The sequence below is a fragment of the Pelophylax lessonae genome (assembly GCF_965119305.1).
Source record: "Pelophylax lessonae genome assembly, chromosome: 2".
NCBI lineage: Eukaryota > Metazoa > Chordata > Amphibia > Anura > Ranidae > Pelophylax > Pelophylax lessonae.
Genome location: NC_138769.1, coordinates 570938319 through 570964671, shown reverse-complemented (window position 1 = coordinate 570964671; position 26353 = coordinate 570938319). Strand labels below are relative to the sequence as shown.

The 26353-nt window shown below is 44.0% G+C and overlaps 1 protein-coding gene across 2 annotated transcripts in view; it reads right to left on the bottom strand.

The window, feature by feature from the left end:
* LRP1 (LDL receptor related protein 1) overlaps positions 1-26353 on the bottom strand; it is a 555292-nt gene that overhangs the window by 381398 nt on the left and 147541 nt on the right. For both annotated transcript variants that reach the window (XM_082246010.1, XM_082246011.1), the window contains exon 3: positions 26129-26266. In XM_082246010.1, the coding sequence (XP_082102136.1) occupies positions 26129-26266 (138 nt within the window). The remainder of the gene's footprint in view (positions 1-26128; positions 26267-26353) is intronic.

The window sequence follows — 26353 nt, the reverse complement described above, 5'->3', positions numbered from 1 at the left end:
ATCCACAGCAAAATGGCGGCCCCCCCCACGGCAAGCCATGCAGTCTCCAGGACAACTAAAAGGGGTCCCAGAACAGTAGGCATCGGAAAGTTTCTAAACAAGGACCCCATCAGAACAACTCACCCCCACCACAGCAGCGCCACAATGGCCGTAATATTACCCCAAGTTAAACTGCTAGGGGTAAGGGAATCAGTGCTGAGGGGTATAAAGGCCCAGTCCTCCAAGAGGCCAGGGGAACACAGGGAGCCCCTTGGGTCTGACTATTCCGGGGGAGGGGGGGCCCACGTCCACCCCGAGACCGTCAGAGGTTTTGGGGGGGGACAATCTCTACTCACCAAACCGCGATACCAGGTGGGTGTCACACCGAAACAGAACACCTCCCCTCTGGGTGCTGTCAGCCAGAGGGAAGCTGCGACTCAGGGCGTTCCAGGTCGTCATGTCCCAGACGGTCCACTCGCAGGCTCGTCCCAATCCGTCAGGGCACAGTGGTGGCGAGGCCTAGTTCTGGACTATAACCTGCTCACGCTCGCTGGCCAAGCTGGGAGACCTTAAGGATCTAGATCAGTGATGGCGAACCTTGGCACCCCAGATGTTTTGGAACTACATTTACCATGATGCTAATGCACTCTGCAATGTAGTTGATCATGGAAAATGTAGTTACAAAACATCTGGTGTGCCAAGGTTCGCCATCACTGATCTAGATTATACAGTGCGAAACCACAGCTGGCTGTTGCTTGTAGTTCCTCTGGATCTGGGTCATCAGGAACTAACTTGTGCAAAAAATAAAAAATCCCAACTAACACAAAATTTCCCTTTTAAGAGCGAATACCGAAGTCCTAGCAGGGAGCTAGGTCCTATTCCTTAAACTAGGCAGAAAACGGAATTTTTGTAAAATCTTACCTGTAAAATTCCTTTCTCTGAGTCCTCCGACAGTCGCCGCCTCTTCATATTCGTCACATATGGGGTATTAGACTTTGCTCCGAAGGAGTAGCTAGGCAACAGAATATGTTAACAATAAAGCTTTAACATATCCCACCCTCAAGGGGTGGTCCCCTCAGTCAATACCCTCCTACTTCCTGCAACCATATCTCAGTTTTAGTGGAATAGCAGTAGAGTATACATTCAACCCCCAAAAGAGGGGCGGGGGCGGCGACTGTCGGAGGACTCAGAGAAAGGAATTTTACAGGTAAGATTTTACAAAAATTCCGTTTTCTCTTACGTCCTCCGACAGTCGCCGCCTCTTCATATTCGTCACATATGGGGACGTCCCAAAGCAGTGCAAACATGAGGGGTGGGAAACGCATCCGCGCCGAAAGGCAACGCAGTCTCCACGTCAAAGAAAGGAACCTTACCAAAGGAAGGAAACCAGCTGGGCAACAGCAAAAATAAGTGCTCAACAGGAGCAACAACCCAGGAAAAGACAAAAAACCAGGGGATACAAAAAACTATCCCAACAGCCAGGAGTCCCCAACAAGGGACCCTATGGAACAGCCGCACTAAGAACCTTGCGGCCAAAGGAAGCATCCGCCGATGCCTGAACATCTACTTTGTAGAATTTTGTGAAAGTGTGCACGGTCGACCAAGTCGCCGCCTTACACACCTGGGCTACAGAAGCCCCATGACGGCAGGCCCAAGACGTACTCAGAGATCTAGTAGAGTGCGCCTTCACAGGCACAGGGGGAACCTTCCCCTGCAAGGCATAGGCCTGTTCAATGGTCTGCCTGATCCATTTGGCGATGGTAGAGGCCGAAGCCGCCATGCCCTTCCGAGGACCCTCTGGAAGAACAAACAAGGAGTCCGTCTTACGAAAAGACTCAGTCGATTTAAGGTAAACCCTTATCGCCCGAACAACATCCAGAGAGTGCAATCTCACCTCCTTTGGATGTTTAGGCTTCGTGCACAACGAAGGCAAAACAATATCCTCGTTAAGATGGAATTCCGAAACTCGTTTCGGCAGAAAAGAAGGATTAGGTCGCAAGACCACCTTATCCAAATGAACAACCAGGTACGGAGACTTGCAGGACAAAGCCGCCAGTTCCGACACTCTGCGAGCCGAAGTGATCGCCACCAAAAAGGCGACCTTTTTGGACAACATAGACAACGAGATCTCCCTGATCTGTTCAAAAGGAGCACGTTGTAACACAGATAGGACTAGATTCAAGTCCCAAGGGGGCAAAGGATCCCTCCTAGGAGGAACCAGATGCCGCACACCCTGAATAAAAGTGCCAACCAAGGAGTTGGAAGCCACGGGACGTTGAAACAGAACGGCCAGCGCAGACACCTGACCCTTTATCGTAGCCAGCGCCAAACGCTGATCGACACCCATCTGAAGGAAAGACAGCACACGGGAAACCGAGTACGTGCGGGGTGAAAACCCCCTGGACTCACACCAGGCAAAATAGGCCTTCCAAGTACGGTAATAAACCTTTCCCGAGGAAGACTTCCTCGCGTTGATCAAGGTATGAACGACCTCTGGAGAGAGACCCTTCTCCTTCAGGACCTCGGTCTCAACAGCCAGGCCGTCAAAGCCAGCGACTGTAAAGCAGGATGGTAAATCGGTCCTTGAGACAGTAGATCGTCTCGAAGAGGCAGACGCCAGGGGGCGTCGACCGCCAGATTCACGAGGTCTGCGTACCAGGACCGGCGAGGCCAGTCCGGTGCCACAAGAATCACCGTGCTGCGTTCCGAGTGTAACCTGCGAAGGAACCTGGACAGCAACTGAATCGGTGGAAACGCGTACATCAGCCTGTACTGATGCCACGGGGCCACTAACGCGTCCGACGCGTCTGCCCGAGGGTCGCGCGTCCTTGCCACGAACCTCTTCACCTTGTAGTTGAGGCGAGACGCGAACAGGTCCACATCTGGAAGACCCCACTTCGCGCACAACATCTGGAAGACAGCCGGGTGGAGAGACCATTCCCCCTGATCCAGGGCCTGGCGACTCAGATAGTCCGCCTGCCAGTTCTCCACTCCCGGAATGTGAACCGCCGTTATCGCCGGGACATGAGTCTCGGCCCAAGACAGAATGTCGGCCACTTCTCGAGCCGCTCGGGCACTCCTGGTGCCCCCTTGGTGGTTGATGTAGGCCACCGCCGTGGCATTGTCCGTCTGCACCCGAACCGGGCAGCCCTGCAGCCGGTCCGTCCAGCGATGAAGACAGAGCCTTATCGCACGCAATTCCAGAATGTTGATCGGGAGGGAAGACTCCCCCTCCGACCAGGTCCCCTGGGCGGACAGAACGCCCAGAACACCACCCCAGCCCGACAGGCTGGCATCCGTGGTGATTATCGTCCACGAGATCGGACGAAACGACTTGCCCCCGGACACCAACGGGGACTGGAGCCACCACAGAAGATTTTCCCTGGTGCGATGACTCAACGAGATCCGAAGATCCAGAGATTGAGGTCGCCCGTCCCACTTGGACAGGATCTCCGCCTGGAGACCCCGCGTGTGAAACTGCGCGAAAGGAATCGCCTCGAAGGCCGAGACCATCAATCCCAGACATCTCATACACGTCCGCAGAGACGAGTGCGGAACGTCCCTGAGGGACCTGACTTCCTCCTGAAGAGTCCTGAGTTTGTCTTCCGGCAGGAAGACCTTCGCCTGCACCGAGTCCAGTATCATTCCCAGATAGGGAAGACGAACCGACGGACTCAGTGTCGACTTTGGAACATTTATCGTCCAACCGAACTCCTGCAGAGTTTGCATTGTGACAGACAGGTCCTTCTCCAGACCCTGACTGGTCGCAGACCGAATCAGAATGTCGTCCAGATACCCCAGGACAGAAATGCCCTGGGCCCTCAATAATGCCAGAACCGGTGCAAGCACCTTGGTGAAGACCCGCGGAGCCGAGGCGAGCCCAAAGGGCAACGCCACAAACTGGTAGTGATCCTCCGCAATGGCAAATCGAAGGTATCTCTGATGACCCTCGAATATGGGGATGTGAAGGTACGCATCCTTCAAATCGATGGAGGCCATGAATTCCCCCGGAACCAGGGCAGCCACCACCGAGCGCAGGGATTCCATGCGGAACTTGCGAACCCGCACAGAGCGGTTCAGAGCTTTCAAGTCCAGAATCGGACGAACCTTGCCCTCCTTCCTGGGCACGGTGAACAGATTGGAATAAAACCCCCGAAATCTGTCCCGATGAGGCACCGGAACCACCACTCCCTGAGCCCTCAGGTCCCGCACCGCCAGGTGCAGATCCCGCAGGCGCTCTGGAGACAGTTGTAGATTTGAGGGAAAAAATCTGCTCTCCGGCCGAGAGAGAAACTCGATCTTGTAACCAGATCGAACGATTTCCAGAACCCATCTGTCCCGCACACGGGCCAACCAGGGCTGAAGAAAACCGAGCAAGCGTCCCCCCACCCCAAAACTGGGTGAGGGCGCCCCTTCAGGCCGAACTGTTATGGGCCGCAGGTCCGGATTGGCCAGACTTCTGTTTCCCAGACCAGGGCTTCTTCTGAGAGCCTTGGCCTTTGAACGGTTTTCCCTTGTAGTGCGGCCGAAAGGCACGAAAGGACCCCTGAGGGGGCCAAAAATTCGCATGCTTCTTCCCAGAAGCCCCCTTAGCCTTGGGGAAATGGGGCAAGAGAGTGCTCTTACCCCCGGTGATCCCCTTAATCAACACATCCAGGGACTCCCCAAAAAGGCGAGACCCATCATAAGGCAGATTGGCTAAGGTTTTACGTGAAGATTGGTCCACCGACCAACATTTCAACCAAACCAGGCGGCGAGACAACACCGCCACGCTGTGCACACGTGCAGCCAACGGAATCAGGTCCAGGTATCACACAGATACATGACACCCTGGTGGATCTGATCCACCATATCCAGGGTCGCCGCCGAGGCCGAATCGGCCACTAGGACGCGCCTAAGCATCTGCGTCCAACTTGCGATCGCCTGGGCCGCCATGAGAGAAGCAAACAGAGCCTTAAGCATAGAACCCGTAACAGAATAAGTATGACGGGCAAGAGACTCCAGTCTCCTATCCGTGGCATCACGGAAAACAGGGGATCCCTCTGCAGGAATCGCAGTGGCTTTGTTCAAAACCGCAATTGCATGATCCACTGGCGGAGGCACACACCACCGTTCATCAGTGGCAGGTGAGAAAGGATAACGCAGCTTGAATTTACTTGGTACCGCAAAAGGCTTGCGCAGATCGCGCCATTGATCCTTAACAGCGCGCTGAAAATCAGCATTGCAGGGAAAAACCTGCGGCGTCCTGCGTTTTCTCTGCGTCCCATAAGCCGCCAAGGCAGCGGGGGGACACACTTCATCCTGCAAACGTAGCGTCTGCTTAATGGAAGCAATCAACTCATCCATGATTGCAAGCTCTTCAGGCGAGCCAGGGGGAGAATTATCAACCCCCTCAACTTCAGCCTCTACCTCAGACCCCACTAGATCAAGAGAGGAGCGGGACCCCGATAGGGGGGTCCCTGCCAGAACAGCCCCATCACCTTCACCCTCAGAATCGGAGGACAGAGCAACTCTGGGCCATTTAGCAGATTGAGCAGCCACCAGCATTTGCACCTGGGCAGCAAGGCCAGCCACAATAGTGGCTAAATCCCCCCCTGGGGGGGAAACAGCGGTCCCCTGGCTTTCCACCAATACTGTGGGAAACTTGCCCTCCTGAGAATCCATTGCCCCTGTATGCCAGACAACCAAGGGTTAACTGCCCCCTTTCAGCAAGCGCGGCAAGCGCAGCCCACCGCACCACACTCAGGCACAATGAGACCCCCACAGGGAATATACAGACTGAATACAGGCAATGGACAACAGGAATAGAAGGATAAAACCTGAGGAGACCCCGCTGCTGCTGCTGCCTCGATCGGTGTTCCAGGAAAGAGGAAGTGATGCTGCCAGGGCGCTCTATGTAAGCCTATGGAGGCTACAAGAAAATGGCCGCCGTGCATGTAAACCATGCGGCCGGAGCGGGCGCCGGTAAAATGGCGTCGTTTGGCGCCGAAATCGCCGCTCCACAGTGCATAAAAACACACACAATTTCATCCCATTATATGGATACATGTTAGATCGCCGCAGCGATCGCTGTATATGCCCCAACATGCCATTAAAAACATGCCCCACAGCACACAGCTTCCCACACTGCCCAGCCTGACACACACAGTGTCATACAGCTCCCCCCCCCCCCCTTGCAGCCCACAGCATGCAGCCGAGAGATAGGGAGACAAGCAGTGTGATTAAAGGCAGGTTACACAGTCCCAGACTGAGACCCCCCCCAGACAGACAGGTCCCCACATAGATACACTTACCTCACATGGCGTGGGGAACCCGCACAGGCGAACAAGCCACTGCACATGAGGCAGGGAGAGTCGCAATTCAAGACGCACACAATGGCGGGTAAGAAACCGCACAGCGTCCGGTGAGGTAGCCACCTCACCAATCATCCCTGCACCGAACAGGGATGGGTCGTTCACTGTGCCAGGAGCGTTACCTGGCTGAACGCTCGATGGCAGACTGGGAAGCCACTGACCCACGACCTGCTATCAGGGGGATCAGCCCGAGACCCAGTCCGCATGATCCTCTTCGTCCGAAGAACTAACTAATGCTGACAAAAATAACAGCTAAGTAAAGGTAGAGAGAAAACTCAAACAAAATATTAAAAAGAAGAAAGAGTCTGGGACAAAAAGTCCCAGCACAGAGAGAGCCAGCCACTCCTGACAAGCTAGACATTAAAACTGAGATATGGTTGCAGGAAGTAGGAGGGTATTGACTGAGGGGACCACCCCTTGAGGGTGGGATATGTTAAAGCTTTATTGTTAACATATTCTGTTGCCTAGCTACTCCTTCGGAGCAAAGTCTAATACCCCATATGTGACGAATATGAAGAGGCGGCGACTGTCGGAGGACGTAAGAGAAACAAACTGTTTGCTGATAGAGTGTGTGGGGTTATGCCTGCAGGGACAGCCCCATAGGCGTGGTTAAGCTTTTTTCCTGCCTAGTGCCTATTCCTGATTGGAGGAGCATAACCTTCTAGTCTCTGAATAGATGGAGCTGCGTCTGTCAATGAATGATAGAGAAATCACGTGTGCAAAATGCACAGCAAAAAGCACTGCAGAAAAAAATCAAAAGCAACCTCCACAGGGGTGAACTGAGCCTTATGCTGGCCATACACGTATCAATTTTCGCATTAAAATATTCATATGAAAATTCTTTGTACATTCGCTGAATCAAAGAATTCCTTTGACCAAGAAGTTTTCTATTCTGCTCCTTCAAAGTTTCCCGTCACCGTGGTCAAAAACAAACATTGATTTGTCCCGACTAATGATTAGAAAATCGAATGAACTTTCCTAAAATAAATATTTTTTTGAAGGAAGACATTGTTTTTGTATAGTCAGCATAAGTGACAGCAGGCGCAGGGAGCTTTATTACTTGATACTATACTCTGATTAAAAAGTTTTCCTTTCCGTTTAATTTTATTGAGCAGTGTAGTGTATATTACAAACACACACATTTTTTCATGTGTTGTCACTTTTAAAACACTTCAAGTACAGAAAAATATGTATTGATTCGGATATAAATCTAGTAAACTTCCCATTAAAGGTGACACCTTTGCTTTTGCTGCATTGAAATCCCAACCAGTGTTGTTAGTCCTGCTCAGTTCCCACCACCTTAAGAGCCCATTCACACTGCCGCGACTTGTCAGCCTGACAAGTCGCGGTCAGTCACGGTCAGTCACGGTCAGTCACGGTCCATTGAGTAGTACAGGACCCGTTCTAATAGGAGCGACACAAGTCGCTGCGACTTAGAAAAAGGGTCCTGTACTACTTTGGGGCGACCTCGGAGCGACTTGCATAGACTTCCATTATGTGAAGTCCCTGCAAGTTGCGCCGAAGTCGCGGTGCACGCGACTTCACCGGTAGCCCCCTGGAAGTCGTGTCGCCTCAGTGTGAACCAGCTCTTTGAGAACACCTTTCCTTTATGTCATGAAGATGAGAAGATTGGAAACTGGGCTTTAGTCAAATAAAAAAAGAACTGGACAGAATTGGACAGAGTGACAACACTGGTTGGGATTTCAATACAGCAGAAGCAGTGTTGTCAGTTCAGTACAGTATGCAAGCTCACTGCATTTCTGACAAAAAAAAAAATGTACTTGCAGAGGATTAAAAGGGTAAATATGCATGTTTCACAGATACACATTTTTATTTGTGCCCAGACACACAATTTAACTTAAAAAAAAAAAAATGAAAACAAAATTCTGAATAGTGGATATGTTTTTGCATATTGCATTGCTATGCTGAATGTACTTGTAATTTTCTTATGGTGCTCTCTATCTTTTACAGCTGGTATAGTTGAAAGGTGAAGTGAGATTCATTCAGATCTCGCCACTTAGCAAGCACGCAGAAAATGCACATACCACTTTCAGGATCTAATAGCGTGCAAACTTATCTAAATATGGGATTATGGGATATTATACGTTAAATAACTGATGAAACAAGTGCCTACCTAAGAATAACAGCATCGTGCTGGGGAAAGTGGAGCACAACTCCATCTCTATGGGACATCATTAAAGAGTAGAAAAAGAGGATGTTCTCAGAGAACACAAGATGCCCATTGTGGGAGAGCAGGCAGCTGAGTGCTTCTTGCACTTGTACTGTGTCAAATCAATTTACCAGGAGAGCCCTGATGAATCCTGATGAGTGTGTGCCTGGCCAGGAATAATTTGCAACTCTTTGATTCGGCTTCCTCCATGCTCACTCCACCATAAAAAAAGAAAGGCATGATCTTCAGTAGGAAGACCTGTTTCCAGTGACCCATAGCAAAAAAAGGAGGACTTAGCGGTTGTCTCAAGGAGAGCGTAAAATTTTGATCATGTACAAAACTGCAAGGGTTCCCTAGTTCTTAGGGCACATAGATATTAATCCGCTACAGATATAAATTATTAAAAGACCGCTGTTGACATAACATGAATACTGCTCTCCCTAGAGTAAAGTAAGCAAACACAAAAAGCATTCATATATATACGAATCTAGTTAGGTATTGTTAATGGAAAAGCATTTTAGTTTCTAAATCAATTGTTTTTACATTTTTTAATTCATACTAGTGGGTTTCACAATCAAACTGTAATGTTTTGATGTTGTTAAATGGCTTGTAAAATTAAACTGGATATAGGTTTACAGAAAAGAACATTTAAAAACCTACATTTCCTAAGGCTATCACAATCCAAGATGATGCTCCTGGCCCAAGGAAAGGCTTTTTTTTTTTTACATACAATTGTCTGCTTGACAAGTAATCTCTTTGGAGATTTCAGGTGGTGCTTGGTAAACGTCATTTAGTGCCGATTCAAATATATGCGATACGGGAACCCTGTGTATCCACTGCATGTTCCTGCATCGCATTCAAATCGCAGGCAGTTCACACTGTCATATGCAAATCTCTGGGAGTGTTAATACAAAGTTAATGACACCCCCAGATTAGTTTGCTTATCAGAGTGCGAACTATCAGTTCGGACATAAATCGCATGCGATCTGATTCTGCTGCGGACCCAGAAAAGGGTCCTCTGCATGTTCTGTCAGAATCCAGTGCAAAATCAGCCATACGATGTGTATGGCTGAATTCGCATCGCACAGACATTGCATGTGATTTTCAAAGCAGTGCGATCCGAATCACATGCGATGTCGGTCATCGCTATTGTGTGAACCAAGACTCCGCCCAAATTACTTATAACCAGAGATGTATAGTAACTAAGTAGAACTACTTCACTACTGTACTTAAGTACCGAAAGGCGGTATCTGTACTTTCCTACAGTAGAATTTTTTTCTCCTACTTCCACTTTTACTTCACTACATTTCTTCAATGATTTCAATACTTCTACTCCGATATATTTTTTTTTGTGCTGCATAGTTACTCGCTACAATTATAAAAATTAACACTGCCAGAACAGTAGATGGCAGGTTTCATGAAGCTCAAAACATGTGTATTATCAGCACATACGAAAATAAATGCTACTGTATGTATAAATAAAAGCTGCATTTGAAATAATAAAAAACAATATGATGTTCAAACTTTTGACTTCTTTCTTTAATAACTACATAACAGTACTTGTACTTTTACTTTCAGTACTTGAGTAGTAATTTTTTTTTTTCAAAACTACTGGTACTTTTACTTTCAGTACTTGAGTAGCAATTTTTTTTAAAAAACTACTTGCAATACTTAAGTACAAAAAATGTTGAATACTTTAGTACTTCTACTCAAGTCACTTTTTGATCGAGCATTTGTACTTTTACTCAAGTATGGGTTTCGAGTACTTTATACAACTCTGCTTATAACAGAGCAAAATGAACACCTAACTCTATGTCATTGCTATTTCGTACTATTTTTTGGTAGCCAAAAAGTTCTATGCAAGAATTCTCCATTCTAGTTTTTTATCATAGTAGCAATATCACAACAGGAAAGAATTTCTACCTAAACAAACTGTAACTTCAATCAACTGTGTGCTGCTTACTAAGTTTCAAGAGTCCTCTCCCTATCATCTTCCACAACTCTCAAAAAGGTTACTGAACTAGCTACCAAAAAAGTTGATGTTTATACCCTGTATCCTCGGTGACCTAAGTGGAGGCAGAGAGGCTTGGGCGAAGTTCCAAATGCTCATGGAAGCATGTCCGGGCTTAAACCAAATAAGCTGCGCCCCAGGCACATGTTAAGCTCAACCATCCCCAGCAAACTCAGAGTCTCCCTGCCGTCTCCTATCAGTAAAGAGGCGGTACTAGATTATTATTAGGCAGCTAGTTTCCAAAAACTAACACAGCTCGAGAACTAATGAAGATGACCAGCAGGTTGAGGCATAGTTGGGGATAAAAACTGTCAATTATGAAATGACTGCCTACATCGGAAATCTTAAAAAAAAAATAATAATAATTTTTAAAGGAAAACCTTTTATGAAGCAGATCACAGAATTGAGTGGTTTAAACTGCATCTAATACATAGCATAGTAAGAATAAACAGTTGCATTCAATTTGAATGCAGTTATGTATTTATTTAAAAAAAGTCATGAAATGTTTTTATTTATATAGTGAAAATAATTGAACATGACTTGATATTGACTTGTAATCTACTGTAATGCAGCACCGAGACTGGGAGAGAAAAGGGCTTATGCGTTCAGGACACCGGATTGGCCCTCTGTGCTGACACAGAATATGACAACAAAAGGAGAGAGAAGAAATCAAAAGGGATACTAAAAACACACTGTTTCATTTATATTGTCATTTCTCATTCTGTATGTGGATGATGGCACTGCAAATTTAATTTAAAAAACAATAACCATCTAAGTACCTTTTTTTCCCCAATCAATATAAAATGACCCAGGTTTTTCCCAGCCTTTCTGCGGGGAAATAGTGGCAGGAGGAGCTTCTAGTCCTGCTACTGGTCATATGTCCAAAATTAAAAGAGACAGCCTTTGGGATACAGAGTAAAAATAAATAATTCAATTAATAAACTTTTAAATCATCATACAAATATAGATTTGAAATCAAATCCTTAATATTTTTGCAATAACATGGTATGGGCAACTTTCTGCCTGTTACAGGCACAGCCCTTCAGTCTATGTCTCAGAATAAAAGAAACGTGAGTCCTCCAATAATCAAGATGTTATATCCTGCCCCCATTGTGTTTAGCTGGGTAACATACATGGAGGAGGAGGGAGAGAGTGGGCTGTCATTTACCAGAGTATAACAGGGAAGAAATGTTAAGCATAGAAACACACTGAAAACTGAGCATGTGCAGGGCTGCCAACACTGCTCTCCAAAATCCCCAACTGCAGTGGGGACATTAACAGAAGTTGGAGATCGAGAGCAGTAGGATCAACCAGGCTTTTTTGACAGAATACAGAAAATGAATCCAGTAGTGACAGAGTGAGAATGAACAGCATGTAATACAGCGGTTTTTGATAGTTTTTATTGATGTGTTTAATGAAACTTTAAGTGTTTTGCTGCTCCTTTATTGTCCAATTAAAATTTGGAGAGCAGGACTGTGACCTACCTATATTGCTTATTGCAGCAGACTAAAGTCAGGTCACCAGGCTGGCCATGCTAGGGTGGCAGAGTCGTTATAATCTTGGGGCCGGATAGACAAAGTTACAAATCCTTGGCCAGATAAAACCATTCTCATAATGCATTTCAATTGGTGCATTTAGTTGCTTGCTTTACTAAATCTGTGATTTCTGAACGTCATTATTTATTAAGTGTCAACTTTAAAAGAAAAGTATGGCCAAGGCTTTTTTTAGTCATACTTCTCTTGCGAGTCACGGGATTGCACTTACTTTTGTACTCCTGTGATCCAGAATGAGCAGACAGTGGGCTAAGGCCCACTGTAGACTGACTTTGCAGCGCTGGTCAAGGCTCTGGAAAGATTCCAACAATAATGTTGGGATCCACGCAGATGCCTGACCAGCAGCTGGCTCAGCCTCTCAGCATGCCACTGTGAGCCTGAACCAGTAGCTCCCACCTGCTCCATAGCCCAGCACTCCAGTGACCACTAGAGGGACAGAGCAGAGAGCTGGTGACTAACAGTCACCACTCTCTGCTAAGAGCAGATACAAGAACTGAATGATCAGCAGTCATGTGATCACTTAAGAACAGCTCATGTAATATCCTAATAGATCTTAAAGCGGAACTCCATCCAAAAGGGGAAGTTCCGCTTTAAGGACTTGCATCCTGCTCCTCTTGCATTATTGGCACTTTTGAGGGGGGGGGGGTTCAGGTATCGATACTGAGAGGTACCTGCTCCCACTTCCGTTTCAAGCGCCGCGGTGCTTGGGAACGGAAGTTCTCCTTCATTCCTCCTCCCTGCTGTCTTCTGGGACACTGACAGATCCCAGAAGACTGCATCCACCAATCCAGGATGCGACCCGTGCATGCGCAGTGGGCACCAAGCTGTGAAGCTGCAAGCTGTCACAGCCGGGTGCCCATAGTGAAGATGCCATCACCGCCGAGGGTGGAAGGTGGATGAAGACGGCTGGGGTGCGCTCACTGCTGGAACATAGGACAGGTGAGTGGATGTTTTTCTAAGAGACAGCAGCTAGACTTTTTGTAGCTGCTGACTTTTCTTTTTTTTTTTTAAAGGTGGCTGGAGCTCCTCTAAGTATCTGTTCTGTTAATTTAGGAGTTCTGATTGTACAGTTAGCCCAGGTACAAAAAGGCATGGCATGGAACTTGGGCCAGCTTATCAGAGATCTATTAAGATGTTTCTTTTTAGCCCACAAAGAAGGATGTTGAATGGTATTCAATGCATTAGTTTTAAATTGATAATACACCATACATTTAAAATGTACACAAATGCACAGTATGAATAACATAATCAATACATGAAGGTACATATACATGCTTATTACATACGCCAGCTACACCTACTTTCCTTATCTCTTATAATAAAGTCTGTGATCAGAAATCACGGAAAACTATTCGATCTGTAGATAGTCTCAAGAACAGGTATACAACAAGGATTGCAGACTATCATCAGACATATAGAAAGCCAATCTAGGGGGAAGCTACAGATCCTTATATGAACTATGATCACAGAAACTGACAGAGCGAGAAGGTTAAAAAGTGAACATATACTGTAATACCACCAAAGTCAAAACAGTAATCACTGACCATGCAATTCTTCAAAGAGAAAAAAAAAAAGGGGGGGGGTGCAATCTTACAATATGTTCTGTCCTTTGAAAATCTTACAAATTTTACCACCCTGGGTGACTGATCATCTGACCCATAGCAGGATAGACAACTATTCTAATTTCTTCACTTTGTACATGCCTACTCTACTACCAGGTATATTCACTACAAATCACAGCAAGGAGACAGATAAATAAAATACATTAGCTTGAACACAAAAATATGTTTCTTTAAAAGGGGATCACCACCCAAAAGGAGAAGTTCCGCTTGTTTGCATTCCCCCCGTTCACTTTTTTTTTGGGGGAGGGGAGAGCGGGTACCTGGTTGGAAGGTACCCACTTCCACTTCCGGTCAGATCGTCACGGCGATCTTAGCTGAAGTTTTTTTCCCCCTCCTTCCATTTGCAGGCTTCTGGGACTATAGCACCATTCAGAAAGCACAGAACGGCTTGCGCATGTACTGTAGGAAACTGCCTGTGAAAAATAAAAGCTGACCAAGATGGAGCCATGGCACCAGAGGTTTATTCGTCTGGAAGTTGGTGGAACTCAGTTCCACCACCTCTGGCTCAGGCCCTCTGCTCACCAATATCATTTGTAAACACAGAAGTCCAGCTTCTAACAGCTCCCACAGATCTCATCTGCTGAGCAGCTCCCACTGAGTGCAGGATGGGGACAAAGGAGATGCAGGTGCCCGGGGTGCAGTGTGAATGCAGACACCCCACTGGATGATCTCCCTGCAAGCGAGAGAGGTGGAGACACCTACAGTGTGTGGGGAGGTACTAGAAAAGAAGCGGGGCAAAAGTGAGATATGTATGAAGATACAGAGGTAAGCAGCTCTGGAAGAAGGCTGAACTCTGCACTCTGTGTGTAGCACACCCCCGAATTCTTCACTCTGTATGCAGCACACCCCAGAACTCTGCACTATTTTGTAGCATACCCTGAACTCTGCACGGATCGCAACTCTAAACTCTGCAATTTGTGTACAAAATGCTCAAACTCTGCACTCTGTACTGACTATGTACTGTACTATGCACTCCTAGTATTTAATACCCCTTTAAGACCTTCCCACTAATAGAGAAATTTGACCACACCCACTATTTGATGTGATTTGGATGGTGTGCGTGTACGTGGGGGAAGGGTTTTTTGGGGGATTGCGTTTGAGTTCCTGCACCGATTTTATGGGAAAAAAGCCCTGCATGGCATAATATGAGTTTTCCATATTTTGTGCTACATAAGCCATGTTACTTAACATAAGTGGAGGGGTGGGCACAGGCACAAGTTATGGTGTCAGATACAGGACTGTCTAGTAGCTGCTCTGTATTACAAAGAAGGCACAAAAGTTTACTAGTTACATTTGTTTTTTTACAAACTACTTTTAAAACACTATGCTGCTGTTACAGGATATCATCTTCTTCAAATTAGAAATCCAGGCAATACATATGTTTCCAGTTTTATTTTTGCTTTCTGATCGGATGAACACCATCATTGGGGAGAAGTGAAATTTCAAAGCTCCTGAAATCACGCAGTGAAGGAAACTTCCAGTTGGGGGAACACCTCTTCAGGTAGAAGCGGTCAATGGTGGGATTTACCTTCACCTTGGGCAACTCCTCTCACTTCTTATTCCTCTTGGACAGGAAATGGGGGGGGGGGAATCTCTATAAGCAGGAGGGACACAGCAATAAAAACACAACATTTTTTTTACCCTTGCCTACTAGAAAAATGTTTGCTTGTGTTCAATTCTGTTTCTACACGATTATTGTTTTTTGTAAACAGTTACAAAGATAGAATACAGCTAAAACACAATATACATCCTCAAAGCTTCAAGGAGATGTACAGAGAGTGTACAAGGGTCTGTAACAGCGTTCAGTGGGTAATTGGACCATAGTGTACAGTAAATTCAATGCTAATTAAACACTGAAAGGAAACAAACAAGCCCAGAGATTTTTTTTTCTACAGAGCATTGGAGAGGTTTATCGGGAAAAGAAACTGCAGAAAATAATCTATTTTTATGTAACAGCCTGGAGATGCAGGAAGCTCTGCTCAAATATGCTGCTCTTCATCCAGACATAACTTTACCTGGCCACAACACTGCTTTTTATCAGTAGTCTACCAATCTGGGAATTAACTTTGCTTGCCCATATGGCATTCAGCAGAGCTATTAAAGAACACACTCACTCTAGGCCTCTTGTAGTTTCCCTCATACTGAAAGGTTGGCATATCATAGCATCAGAAATACGTTCAGAGATCTCACTTCCCCATATACTGATTCCAAACCTTAAATTTATTCTGTTGATATATCAGGCACAGGCAAAAAATATTTGTTGGCACAGAGTGCAGGTAGCATACCCACCCTCACCATGTGAGGAGCTCTGTGGATCTGGCTACAGGAAAATTAAAAAAGAGAACTCAGCCTGTAGTTTCCTGGATTTTGTTTCTTTTATTTATTACAAGGTACTTATGTAGTGTCAACAATTTACGCAGCGCTTTACATATATATTGTACATTCTCATCAGACCCTGCCCTCAAAGAGCTTACAATCTAAGGAAGGTCCTTACTCCCTTTCATACATATACTAAAGCCAATTTAGAAAGGAGCCAATTAACCTACCAGCGTGTCTTTGGAGTGTAGGAGGAAACCGGCATTCCCGGAGGAAATCCACACAGGCACAGGGAGAACATGCAAACTGGTAGTACCGTGTTTGGGATTCGAACCAACAACCCTAGTGCTGCCAGGCAGATGTGCTTAAAACTTAGCCACTGTGCTGCCCACTAGTAACTCATTTGTTGCCAGGAACAACAAGAGAATGTAGAACCCAGTAGAATGTGTGAAAACATATGCATCATCAGCTGTGCATCTTTTATTGTATTATACTGCTAAAAAAAAGTTTAACTAAAAATCTAACAATAAAATAAATCAATTAACCATAAAACTGCAATACAGATTCAACTGCTGATTCTTTATGTTGATATGAAGCCTGAAATGTACAGCAGGATGCCATCAAAATGATTTATGCCTGGCTTCCTCTCTTACTACTCCCTCATCATTAATCCCTCCCTAATAGTTTCTAGATGCCAACTCTCATTGCTCTCAAACATCCAGACTCTGTGCCAAACAAGAGGAATAACAACCTGCTCTAATGAAGTGGAGGTGCTGTCCAAAACCACAAAAACCACAGATAAAACATGACAATTGAAAGAAAGAATTGTCTTGAGATAAACTCAAATAGATTGGCCAGGATTGTTACATTAAGTCACCAGTCTGATGCATAAAGAAAACCGATTTGGTTGTAAAACCCTGAGCTTTATTGGCACGGAAAAGGAAAAAAAAAAACAACTTAGTGGCCCATAGTAACCCAGACAAGAACCCGAATTGAAGGTAAATTGCATTACTGGTTATACACTGTATACCTAAAAGAATACCCAACAATCAGAGCATCATACAGGATAGTGTAAACAGGGTTAAAAATTATAAATAATAAACAGGAAATCTCTAACCTCTATCACATAAAACATTCAGTAAGTTGGAAAATATTTATTATTTAAGGGTTAAAAGTAAAAACATGGAGCTTTGTCTTAGGCTACGTTCACATCTTGGCATTGCTATTTACAGGGGTTTTTTTAGGCATTTTATGGGCGTTTTACAGGTGTTTTTACAGGCGTTTTTATGCAAGCATTTTTAGGTTGACAAGTGACCAATGGAAAAAAATAAAAACGCCTGTAATCTGCCCAAAAAGAAGCTCATGCACTTTTTTGAGCGTTGGGCATTTTGCTTAAAACGTCAAAACGCTCAGATGTGAACAGGGGCTATTGAAATGAATAGGATTTGTCTTGTTGGGCGTTTTTTGAGCTGATCCTAAAGCAGAAAAACGCCCCAAAATGCCTACATGTGAACTTAGCCTTACTTGTAAAATCCTGTCTTTGGAGTAAAATACGGGACAGTATTGTGAAACACTGGGTTATACTGGCTGCTTCAAAAGAACCAGACACCGGAAAAAACAAAACTAAGTACAAAACAGTATAACTGCGCCCCCCTTCCCTTTGGTATTCCAGTGTCCAATTCTCTTATTCTCTTGACGGGGCCAGATAACAGTGTTTCACAATATTGTCCCCTAATTTACTCCAAGAAAACAGGATTTTACAAGACAAAAGTACATGTTTTTCATTTTAAATCATAAATGACAAATATTTCCCAACTTACTTGATCAGAAGAAGAGCTGTAATGTACTCAAAAGAAAAGTATTTTACAGCTAAGACAAAAATCCTGTTTTCTTTCCTCTTGTACATGACAGGGAACAGGATCATATTCGGAATCACTGGGACCTCCTAAAGCAATTTAACAGAGGGGAGGGCAAGAGCAAATTCAAGGCTAAGGGGCCCACAAGGAAAAAAACAATAGTTTAACATTGGTGGCTTAAAGGTATCTCCCGACACGAAAGTCCCTCTTTTGTTACAAAAAAGTTGCAGTTTACTTTTTCCATTTGGCCATGTACAACACATATATCACCTATCAAAAATCAACAATAACACCAATCCCCTTCCTCCAGTTTATTGAAGATACTGCCACTGCCCTGATTTACCAGCAAGGATCCCCCCCCCCCCCCAGAAAGCATTAGTACCGATTGTGTCAGCAGACTTCATGAGGGCCATTTCCCTTACCATATCCCACCATCAGTAACCAGAAGAAGACGCCAAAAAAGTGTCAGGTGTGTAGCAAAAAAGGAGTTAGGAAAGACACCAGTTTTCATTGTACCTAATGTCCCTCCCAACTTGGCCTATGCATCGGAGATTGCTTCAAAATCTCTCACACTGCCCTAAACTTTTAGCCCATATTTCAATCAGACTGCCATTTTCCCCTTTTTAAATTTTTGTGCTTGTGCTGAATATTTTCCTGCTGCCTCAACCAACCATATCACTAACCCTGGACTGTTTATCGATTATGCCTTAGCCCACTGTCTATTTCTGCCTTTTACCTGCACTGACCTCGGCCTGTTACCACCATGTTTTTTGCCTGCCACAGACTGATCTTTGGCCCTGCTACTGTAGTAGTGGGATTCAAAATGACACAGGGGTCACACTTTTGTGAGGGGCTTCAGAATATAGTGTTCTGATAGGAGAAAAACTGTTTTTGATTTTCTCTGGGTTTGTAATCTCGGAATAGGGTCTGGAGTCCAGAGGCTTCAAAGCGATTTGGGTGGGAGAAGCCTCTACCCCTGTGCCCATTCTTTCCCGACTGAGGTCCTAAACTTGATGGTCCTGCCTGCTGCCTGGCTACTTTGGCTGTGCTGATAATGTCCTTGCCTGCACTGACCCAGGACTTTTTATGGAACATGTGCCTGTTGTCTGGACCAATACTTGGGCTGTACTGACCATATCTCTGCCTGCTGCCTGTACTAATTATGGACAGTATTCCTGCCTGCTGCATGGACAATCCTTTTGCTGCTGCTGACCATATCCCTGCCTACTACCTGGACCAATGCTTTGGCTGTGCTGACAATATCTCTGCCTGTACTGACTAGACAGTATTCCTGCCTGCTGCCTGGACAATCCTTTCACTGTCGCTGTCTACGTTCCTGCCTGCTGCCTGGACCACTGCACTGCTAAAACCACAGGTAATCTTTTGTTTATTCTTTGCTCAGCAGAATGTATGCTATGTGTTAGGGCCTTCAACAATGTTATAGGCTGTTAGGAATGTATGTGTGTGATTTATGTCCCTAGGACACATGATGGTGCTCCTTGGATGTTGGGCCCCTCTATATGGCTAGGCTGTGAAAAAGTCTCACATGTGGTATTGCCATACTCAGGAGGAGTGGCAGAATGTATTTTGGGGAGTCATTTTTGCTATTTACATGCTATGTGTTAGAAATATCCTATAAATTGACAACTTTGTGTAAAAAAAAAAGAAAAAAAGGTTTTATTTTTTTCCCACATTTTCCAAAAACTTGTGGAAAAAAATGACACATTCAAAGACCCATAATGGGTCATAAAATATATGTTGGAGTGTTTGCTTTCCAAAATGGGGTAATTTTGTGGGCGTTTCCATTGTATTGGTGCTCTAGGGCCTTCAAAAGTGTGATAGGTAGTAAGAAAGTTTTATGTGTATTTATGCTCCTAGAACGCCTGAAGGTGCTACTTGGATGTTAAGTCTGTTTTTGTGGCCAGGCTGTGTAAAAGTCTCACACATGTGGTATCACCATACTCAGGAGGAGTAGCAGAATGTGATTTGGGGTGTCATTTTTGCTGTGTACATGCTATGTGTTAGAAATAGCTTATAAAATGACAACTTTGTGGAAGAAAAAAAGAGAGAAAAATGTTTTTCTTAACATTCCCAAGACTTGTGAGAAAAAATTATAACTTCAAAAAACTCACCATGCATCTTACTAAATACCTTGGACTGTCTACTTTACAAAAAGGGGTCATTTGGGGGGTATTTGTACTGTCCTGACATTTCAGGGCCTCAAAAAAGGAGATAGGCCGTCAGTACATCAGGTGTGATCAATTTTCAGGAATTGGTACCATAGCTTCTAGACTCAATAACTTTCACACAGGCTAAATAATATACACTAATTTGGGTTCATTTTACCAGAGATATGTAGCAGTATAAATTTTGGCCCAAACGTATGAAGAAAAATAATTTTTTTGCAAAAAATTTTAATGGAAACTAAAAAAAAGTTGTTTTTTTTTCAAAATTTTTGCTCTTTTTTTGCTTATATCATGGAAAAAGAAAAAAACCCAGTTGTAATCAAATACCACCAAAAGAAAGTTCTATTTGTGTGAAAAAAAATGAATGATAAAAATGTTGTTTGGTTACAGTTAAGCATGACTGAGCAATTGTCATTCAAAGTGTGAGAGTGGTGAAAGCTGAAAATTGGTCTGGGCAGGAAGGGGGTGTAACTGCTCTGTATGGAAGTGGTTAATATGTTTATCTTTGTACCTTTGATTACTATATCGAACCAATAAAATCTTTGTAAAAGAAATACACAGAAAGGAATGGGAAAAAACAACATTTTACAGCTATCCCCGAAGCAGGAGGTGAAGTCGTTTGGGTCACTTGTTATGGTAAAAATTCAAGAGGAGCTCCTTTCACTTTTTGCTGTACTTCTGAGACAAGAAGTAAAGTGAAATCTTCCCAACAGAACAAGGAACACTTGAATTTAAAAAAATAAATGAAAAAAACTCTAGAAAATCATTTAAAATGTACTGATTATGCAATGCACTCAGTAATGTTTGGGGTAAGCATGAATATTTATGGTGACTATGGGCCTGCCTGTATATGATCAGCCCTGTTTTTTTTTTTTTTTTTTCCATTTATACATTTTTATTTTGCCTCTTAGCAAGGCATGTAGAACAGTACACCAAAACCAACACGTATCACACTATAGTGGTCATACAAAGGTACATGGAGGAGATACGGTAACAACAATGTATGCACAGAAATGTTATGCCACTACTTAGGTCATAATAAAAAGAAATATAAAATTAACTTTTGTCCCTGCCAAATCCTCCCTTAGAAAAATGATAATAGACTCTGTCATGCTTGAAAGGACATGTTCTGAATAAAGAGATAAGGTAGATGAGTGGTCCAAAAGGACCCTGGACTAAAGTTATAAAGTAAAAGGAAGACAAGGTTAGGGAAATAGTGGAAGAGGCGGCAAAAAGGAGGGGGGGGGGGGGGTTGGTTAAAGGACTGGAGCCATAGGCCTGTTGATGAGAAAATGCCTGTGGAATGTTTTCAGACATGTATAAAGCGTAATCTCATGAGCACTGGAAATCATGCCAATAAAACCATGTTTTATTAAATTGCTCCTGATTAGCTGTTATAGTTGCCGTCAGGCGCTCCATATAATTGATTTTTGTTTACTACTGCAAGCCACTGGCCAATAGTAGGGGGGTCAGTACATCTCCACTTCTGTGGAAAGCAGACCTTAAAGCGGTATTATACCGCTTTTTTTGACTTTAACTACAGGTAAGCCTATAATAAGGCTTACCTGTAGGTACAATATCTCCTAAACCTGCACAGTTTAGGAGATATTACCACTGCATGCAGCCGCTGACGAGTGCGGCGCATGCGCTCTGACGGTCCGGCGGACCTTCAGAGTTCCTTGCCGGGAATTGCTGAAAAATTACTCCCGCGCACATGCGCGGGAGTGACGTCATCACGGCTCCGGCCACTCACAGCGCGGGAGCCGCGGAACCCGGAAGAGACGCAGTGGGATCATGTCCGCTCCCACAGCGGTGTCCGGGGGTCCATGTTGGGGCTTCGTTCTAAGGTAAGTAATTCATAATGAGCTAGTATGCAATGCATACTAGCTCATTATGCCTTTGTCTTGCAGGGGTTTTTTTTGTTTTTTTTTTTGTCATTAGAGTTTACTACCGCTTTAAGCAAGTGAACCAGCAGGGATTTCTTATCTGCGCTTGAATAGCAGAGTGATATGTAATAGGAAAGGCTCAGTGTGGACCTAACAAGAAACCTGTAAGTTTATTGATCAGCCGCTGGACCCCCTCCCAAAAAAGGACACATCTTGGGACAGGAACAAAAAAATGTACAAAAGAGAGCCAGTATGTTGTTGGCATCGCCAACAATGAGGTGAAACTGCAGGAAAGATCTTGTGTAGGAGGGCAAGCATCCTGTACCAGTGTGTCAAATATGTATAGCCAGCCTCTTGGTATCTATTGGAGATAGAGGTGCGATGAGCAAAGAGGAGGGCACAGTCCCTCTGTTTACTTGTTAAGGTCCTTACAAGTCCCATTTCTTTATAAAGGGGGGGATACAGGTGGTTTATTAAGCAAGGAATAATAAACTTCAGCCTTGGATTTAATACTTTTCAGAAACTTTAATTAGTTTGCTCACAAAAGCCCAGCAATAAGGCTTAGGTACATTTTTCTAACCTCCTGGAATACTACATTACCGTTACCATTAAATCTAAAAGTTAACACTAAGCACAAATTCCATAACAGAGCAATGAGCAGAATTTATAACAGGCGTCAAAGTTTCCTTTCATCCCTGACAAAAATCATATAGAATATAGTCTGCATTAATTTCTGTCACTTGACTTCCAGCATCTGCACTGTGTCACAGCAAAAATGCAAGAAAGAAAGGAACTCTGCACTGCCAGGTGGATTCTGCACAATGGAAAATTGAACACACTCGCTAGGCAATTTTGTTAACCATTTGATGTGTATCAAAAACCCACTTTTTTTTTTTTTCTTTTCATTTTGGTGAGGGGTTAGGTTTTCTTGCGGTATGTGTCCCTTTTAGAGAATTCAGCCTCTTTATTTTTCCTACTGACCACAGGCACTGGACTGAAAGTGGGGAAGAAAAAAAAACATAAATTTTGAGAGGTCACCAGAGCCGGGATAAAGGGAAAATCTTCCAATGAGTACACCTGTTCAGGTTTCATTGCTTTAGTAGGGGATTTGGTTTAGAGAAATTTCTTCTCAATTCATGTTGCATCTGTGGGACCGAAGTGAATGAAAATTTCCCCACAGGAAGACAGACAGCAAAAAAAAAAAATAATAATTTTAACAGCAAAGTGCTGTTAAACCATAGAGACTGGATTACACTATTCATCATTTAACGCAATTAAAAAGGTAAAAAGCCAATTGCTGAGTAAATGATGTAGGCCATTGATTGTGATGTGATTAGCAGGCTTCTCATCTGTGTATTGCCCGACTGAGACTGCACATTTAGGTATGGCACCACAATTAAGAGCCTATGTAATATTGTACACGGTGCGTAACATTACATCGTAAAACATTTTCAGTTACTTTAATTTATTATTTCATCAAATACATACAATCTAGCAGGTATATGTAATGACTGAAAATAAAAAGCTGGAACAAGCAGTTTATTTAACTAGTTGGTGATCTAGACCAGCCTTTTTTAACCAGGGTGCCGTGGCACCCTGGCGTGCCTCCTGGGTTCTTCAGGGGTGCCTTGGCAAAATGCCTAACAATTGCAACAAATTGAAACAGGTTTTTACATTGCAGCAATACAAACCTGGGCACCATGCGGGTCAAGCCACTGGCATCCTGACAACCAATGAAATCACTGGTTGATAAGGAGAATGACAGGTGCTTGCAAAGAATCCTTGTTTAACTCCTCCTCCCCTCTCCATCATAACTGGGGTCACATTAGCAAGTAGAAGAAGAGAAACTAAGGGGGAAAAGAAACGCTAGAATACTAGTCAGTACCAGTTTGCAAGAGTGGAGGAATAAATCACTTCTAATGTTTGGATGTTGCTGCTATATGTAAAACCATTAATTTAGTTTTTTTTTTTTTTTTTCATTTTAGAATGGGGTGCCTCGAGATTGTGCAGAATTTTAAAGGGTGCTGCAAATGAAAAAAGGTTGAGAAACACTGATCTAGACAGAGTAAAATTAAATACACAAAGGGATACATATTACAGTGAACCTTAACTCAAAAAAGTAAAGACTTGCTTTGTTATTGAAAAAAACGTAAAAATTGTAATTGTGCCTAAGCATTATCCTGCAAAATGAACTTTTTGTCTTAAATTCCTCCTGAGAACTAGCAGAACACTTCCTGGCATGTGCATATGCAATGCTGGTGATGGGTCTTTTTTGGCAGCAGCTTTAAAACTTTGCGTGTGTGTGTTTCAAATTAGGAGAACATTAACCACTTTACCACTAGAGCATTTTGCTGTCTTACGTCTGGGCCACTTTTTGCGATTCGGCACTGTGCGACTTTAACTGACAATTGCGCGGTCGTGCGACGCCGTACCCAAACGAAATTGACGTCCTTTTTTTCCCACAAACAGAGCTTTCTTTTGGTGGTATTTGATCACCAGTGCGATTTTTACTTTTTGCGCTATAAACAAAAAAAGAGCGTTTATTTTGAAAAAATAACAATATTTTTAAAATTTTTTTATATGAAATTCCCCCCAAAAAAGATGTAAAAACCAATTTTTTTTAAAATTTTTGGCCAATTTGTTTTCTGCTACCTATGTTTGGTAAAAAAAAATCGCAATAAGCGTATTTTGATTGGTTTGCGCAAAAGTTATTGCGTTTACTAAAAAAGGGAAAGATTTCTGTCATTTTTGGTGTTTTTTTTTTAACGAGTAATGGCGGCGATCTGCGATTTTTTTTGCGGGACTGCGACATTGCGGCGGACAGATCGGACCCTTGACTGACATTTTTTACACTTTTGGGGGTACCAGTGACATTACTGCAGTAATCAGTGCTATATATATGCACTGTTACTGTAAAAATGACACTGGCAGGGAAGGGGTTAATTTTATTGGAGAGGGAGGGGTTAATGTATGCCTGGTGCTTACTGACGTGTGGGGGGGGGAGGTGACTGTGTGAGACAGGGACAGATTGGATGTCCAGCTATGCTGAACAGTCCGATCTGTCACTCCCTGTCACTGAGGAGATCCGCCCGCTTGTGTTTACACAGGCGGGCGGATCTCCACACTAGATCCCCGACGATCGCCGCTGCTCCTCCCCTGGCCCGACTCCCGCTGTGAATGAAAACAGCGGGAGCGCGCCTCCGGCGGCGCGCGAGCGCCGCCTACAGGGGAGGAGTCTGGCGACGTAGGTCTACGTCGTCAGACGGGAACGAGCCACTTTGCCGCAGTACTATTCAAGTACTTAGCGGTAAAGTGGTTAAAGCAGTTGTAAACTGCTGGACTTATTTTTTTTTCTTCTTACCCTGCAAGGTAAATGCATAATGTGCTAATATGCATCGCATACTAGCACATTATGTAAAACTTACCTTAAACGGAAGCTGTTCCAGCGCTGAATGGCAGCACTGCAGGGGCGCTCATCTTCACCCATTTTGCGTCTGGGTTTGCGGACTCCGGCTCTGTGACTGGCCGAAACAGTGATGATGTCATTCCCGCCGATTACGGCCCAGGGCTCTGATGGAAAGGCACGGTTATGAGATATTTACACTACCTATAGGTAAACCTTAGTATAGGCTAACCTATAGGTAAAAGTTACTTATGGAAGTTTACTTCCTCTTTAATATTGTAAACTCTCAGGGAAGTTCCAGGATATCAAAAATAGTTTGGCAGAACAGGCAGTAGCACAATGCACCATTGCTTGAATGGGATCTGTTAAACACCCTACATAAAAAGCATTTTGTTAACACTGCCCTAAATCTATTCAAAATAGTTAAAAGAGAAAATATGTCTGATTACATTAACAACTAACAGATATGCAGTTTTTCCAAAGGAAAAAGTATGCATTTTATTGGTTATTGGGGGGTGAGGGTGAGGGTGAAGTGGCAGCCCAAAAAGGGCAATTAGACATTACAAAGTTACCCTACAGGGATGAAAATAGAAGCTTTTATATACACTGATTTACCAGCTTGTTCTCTGTAATCAGGGCATCTTTTTCTCTTCTAATTAAATAGCCGATAATAAATGTTTCAATTTTTTGCCATCACAATACATCAGGGGAAGTCTTTGTACTTTTGGGCATGTGGTGTCATCTTTTCTAAGAACTGGTTTATAGCACATTCCATGCACTGCTATTGGCTTACCTCGGCAGAAAGAGCCTTCATCTGAGCCCTCAGGGCAGTCAGGATGACCATTACACAGCCTACTCATGGGTACACACACTTCTGTGCCCAGGCAGTTATGTTCATTTGGCTGGCATTTGGAAACTTTGCTCTGTGGACCTGTAAATAGAAATGATAAAAAATATTGGCAAAGAGTTCTTGAGAAGAACTGGTAAATTTACTACTCAAACATCTATAATGAAACTG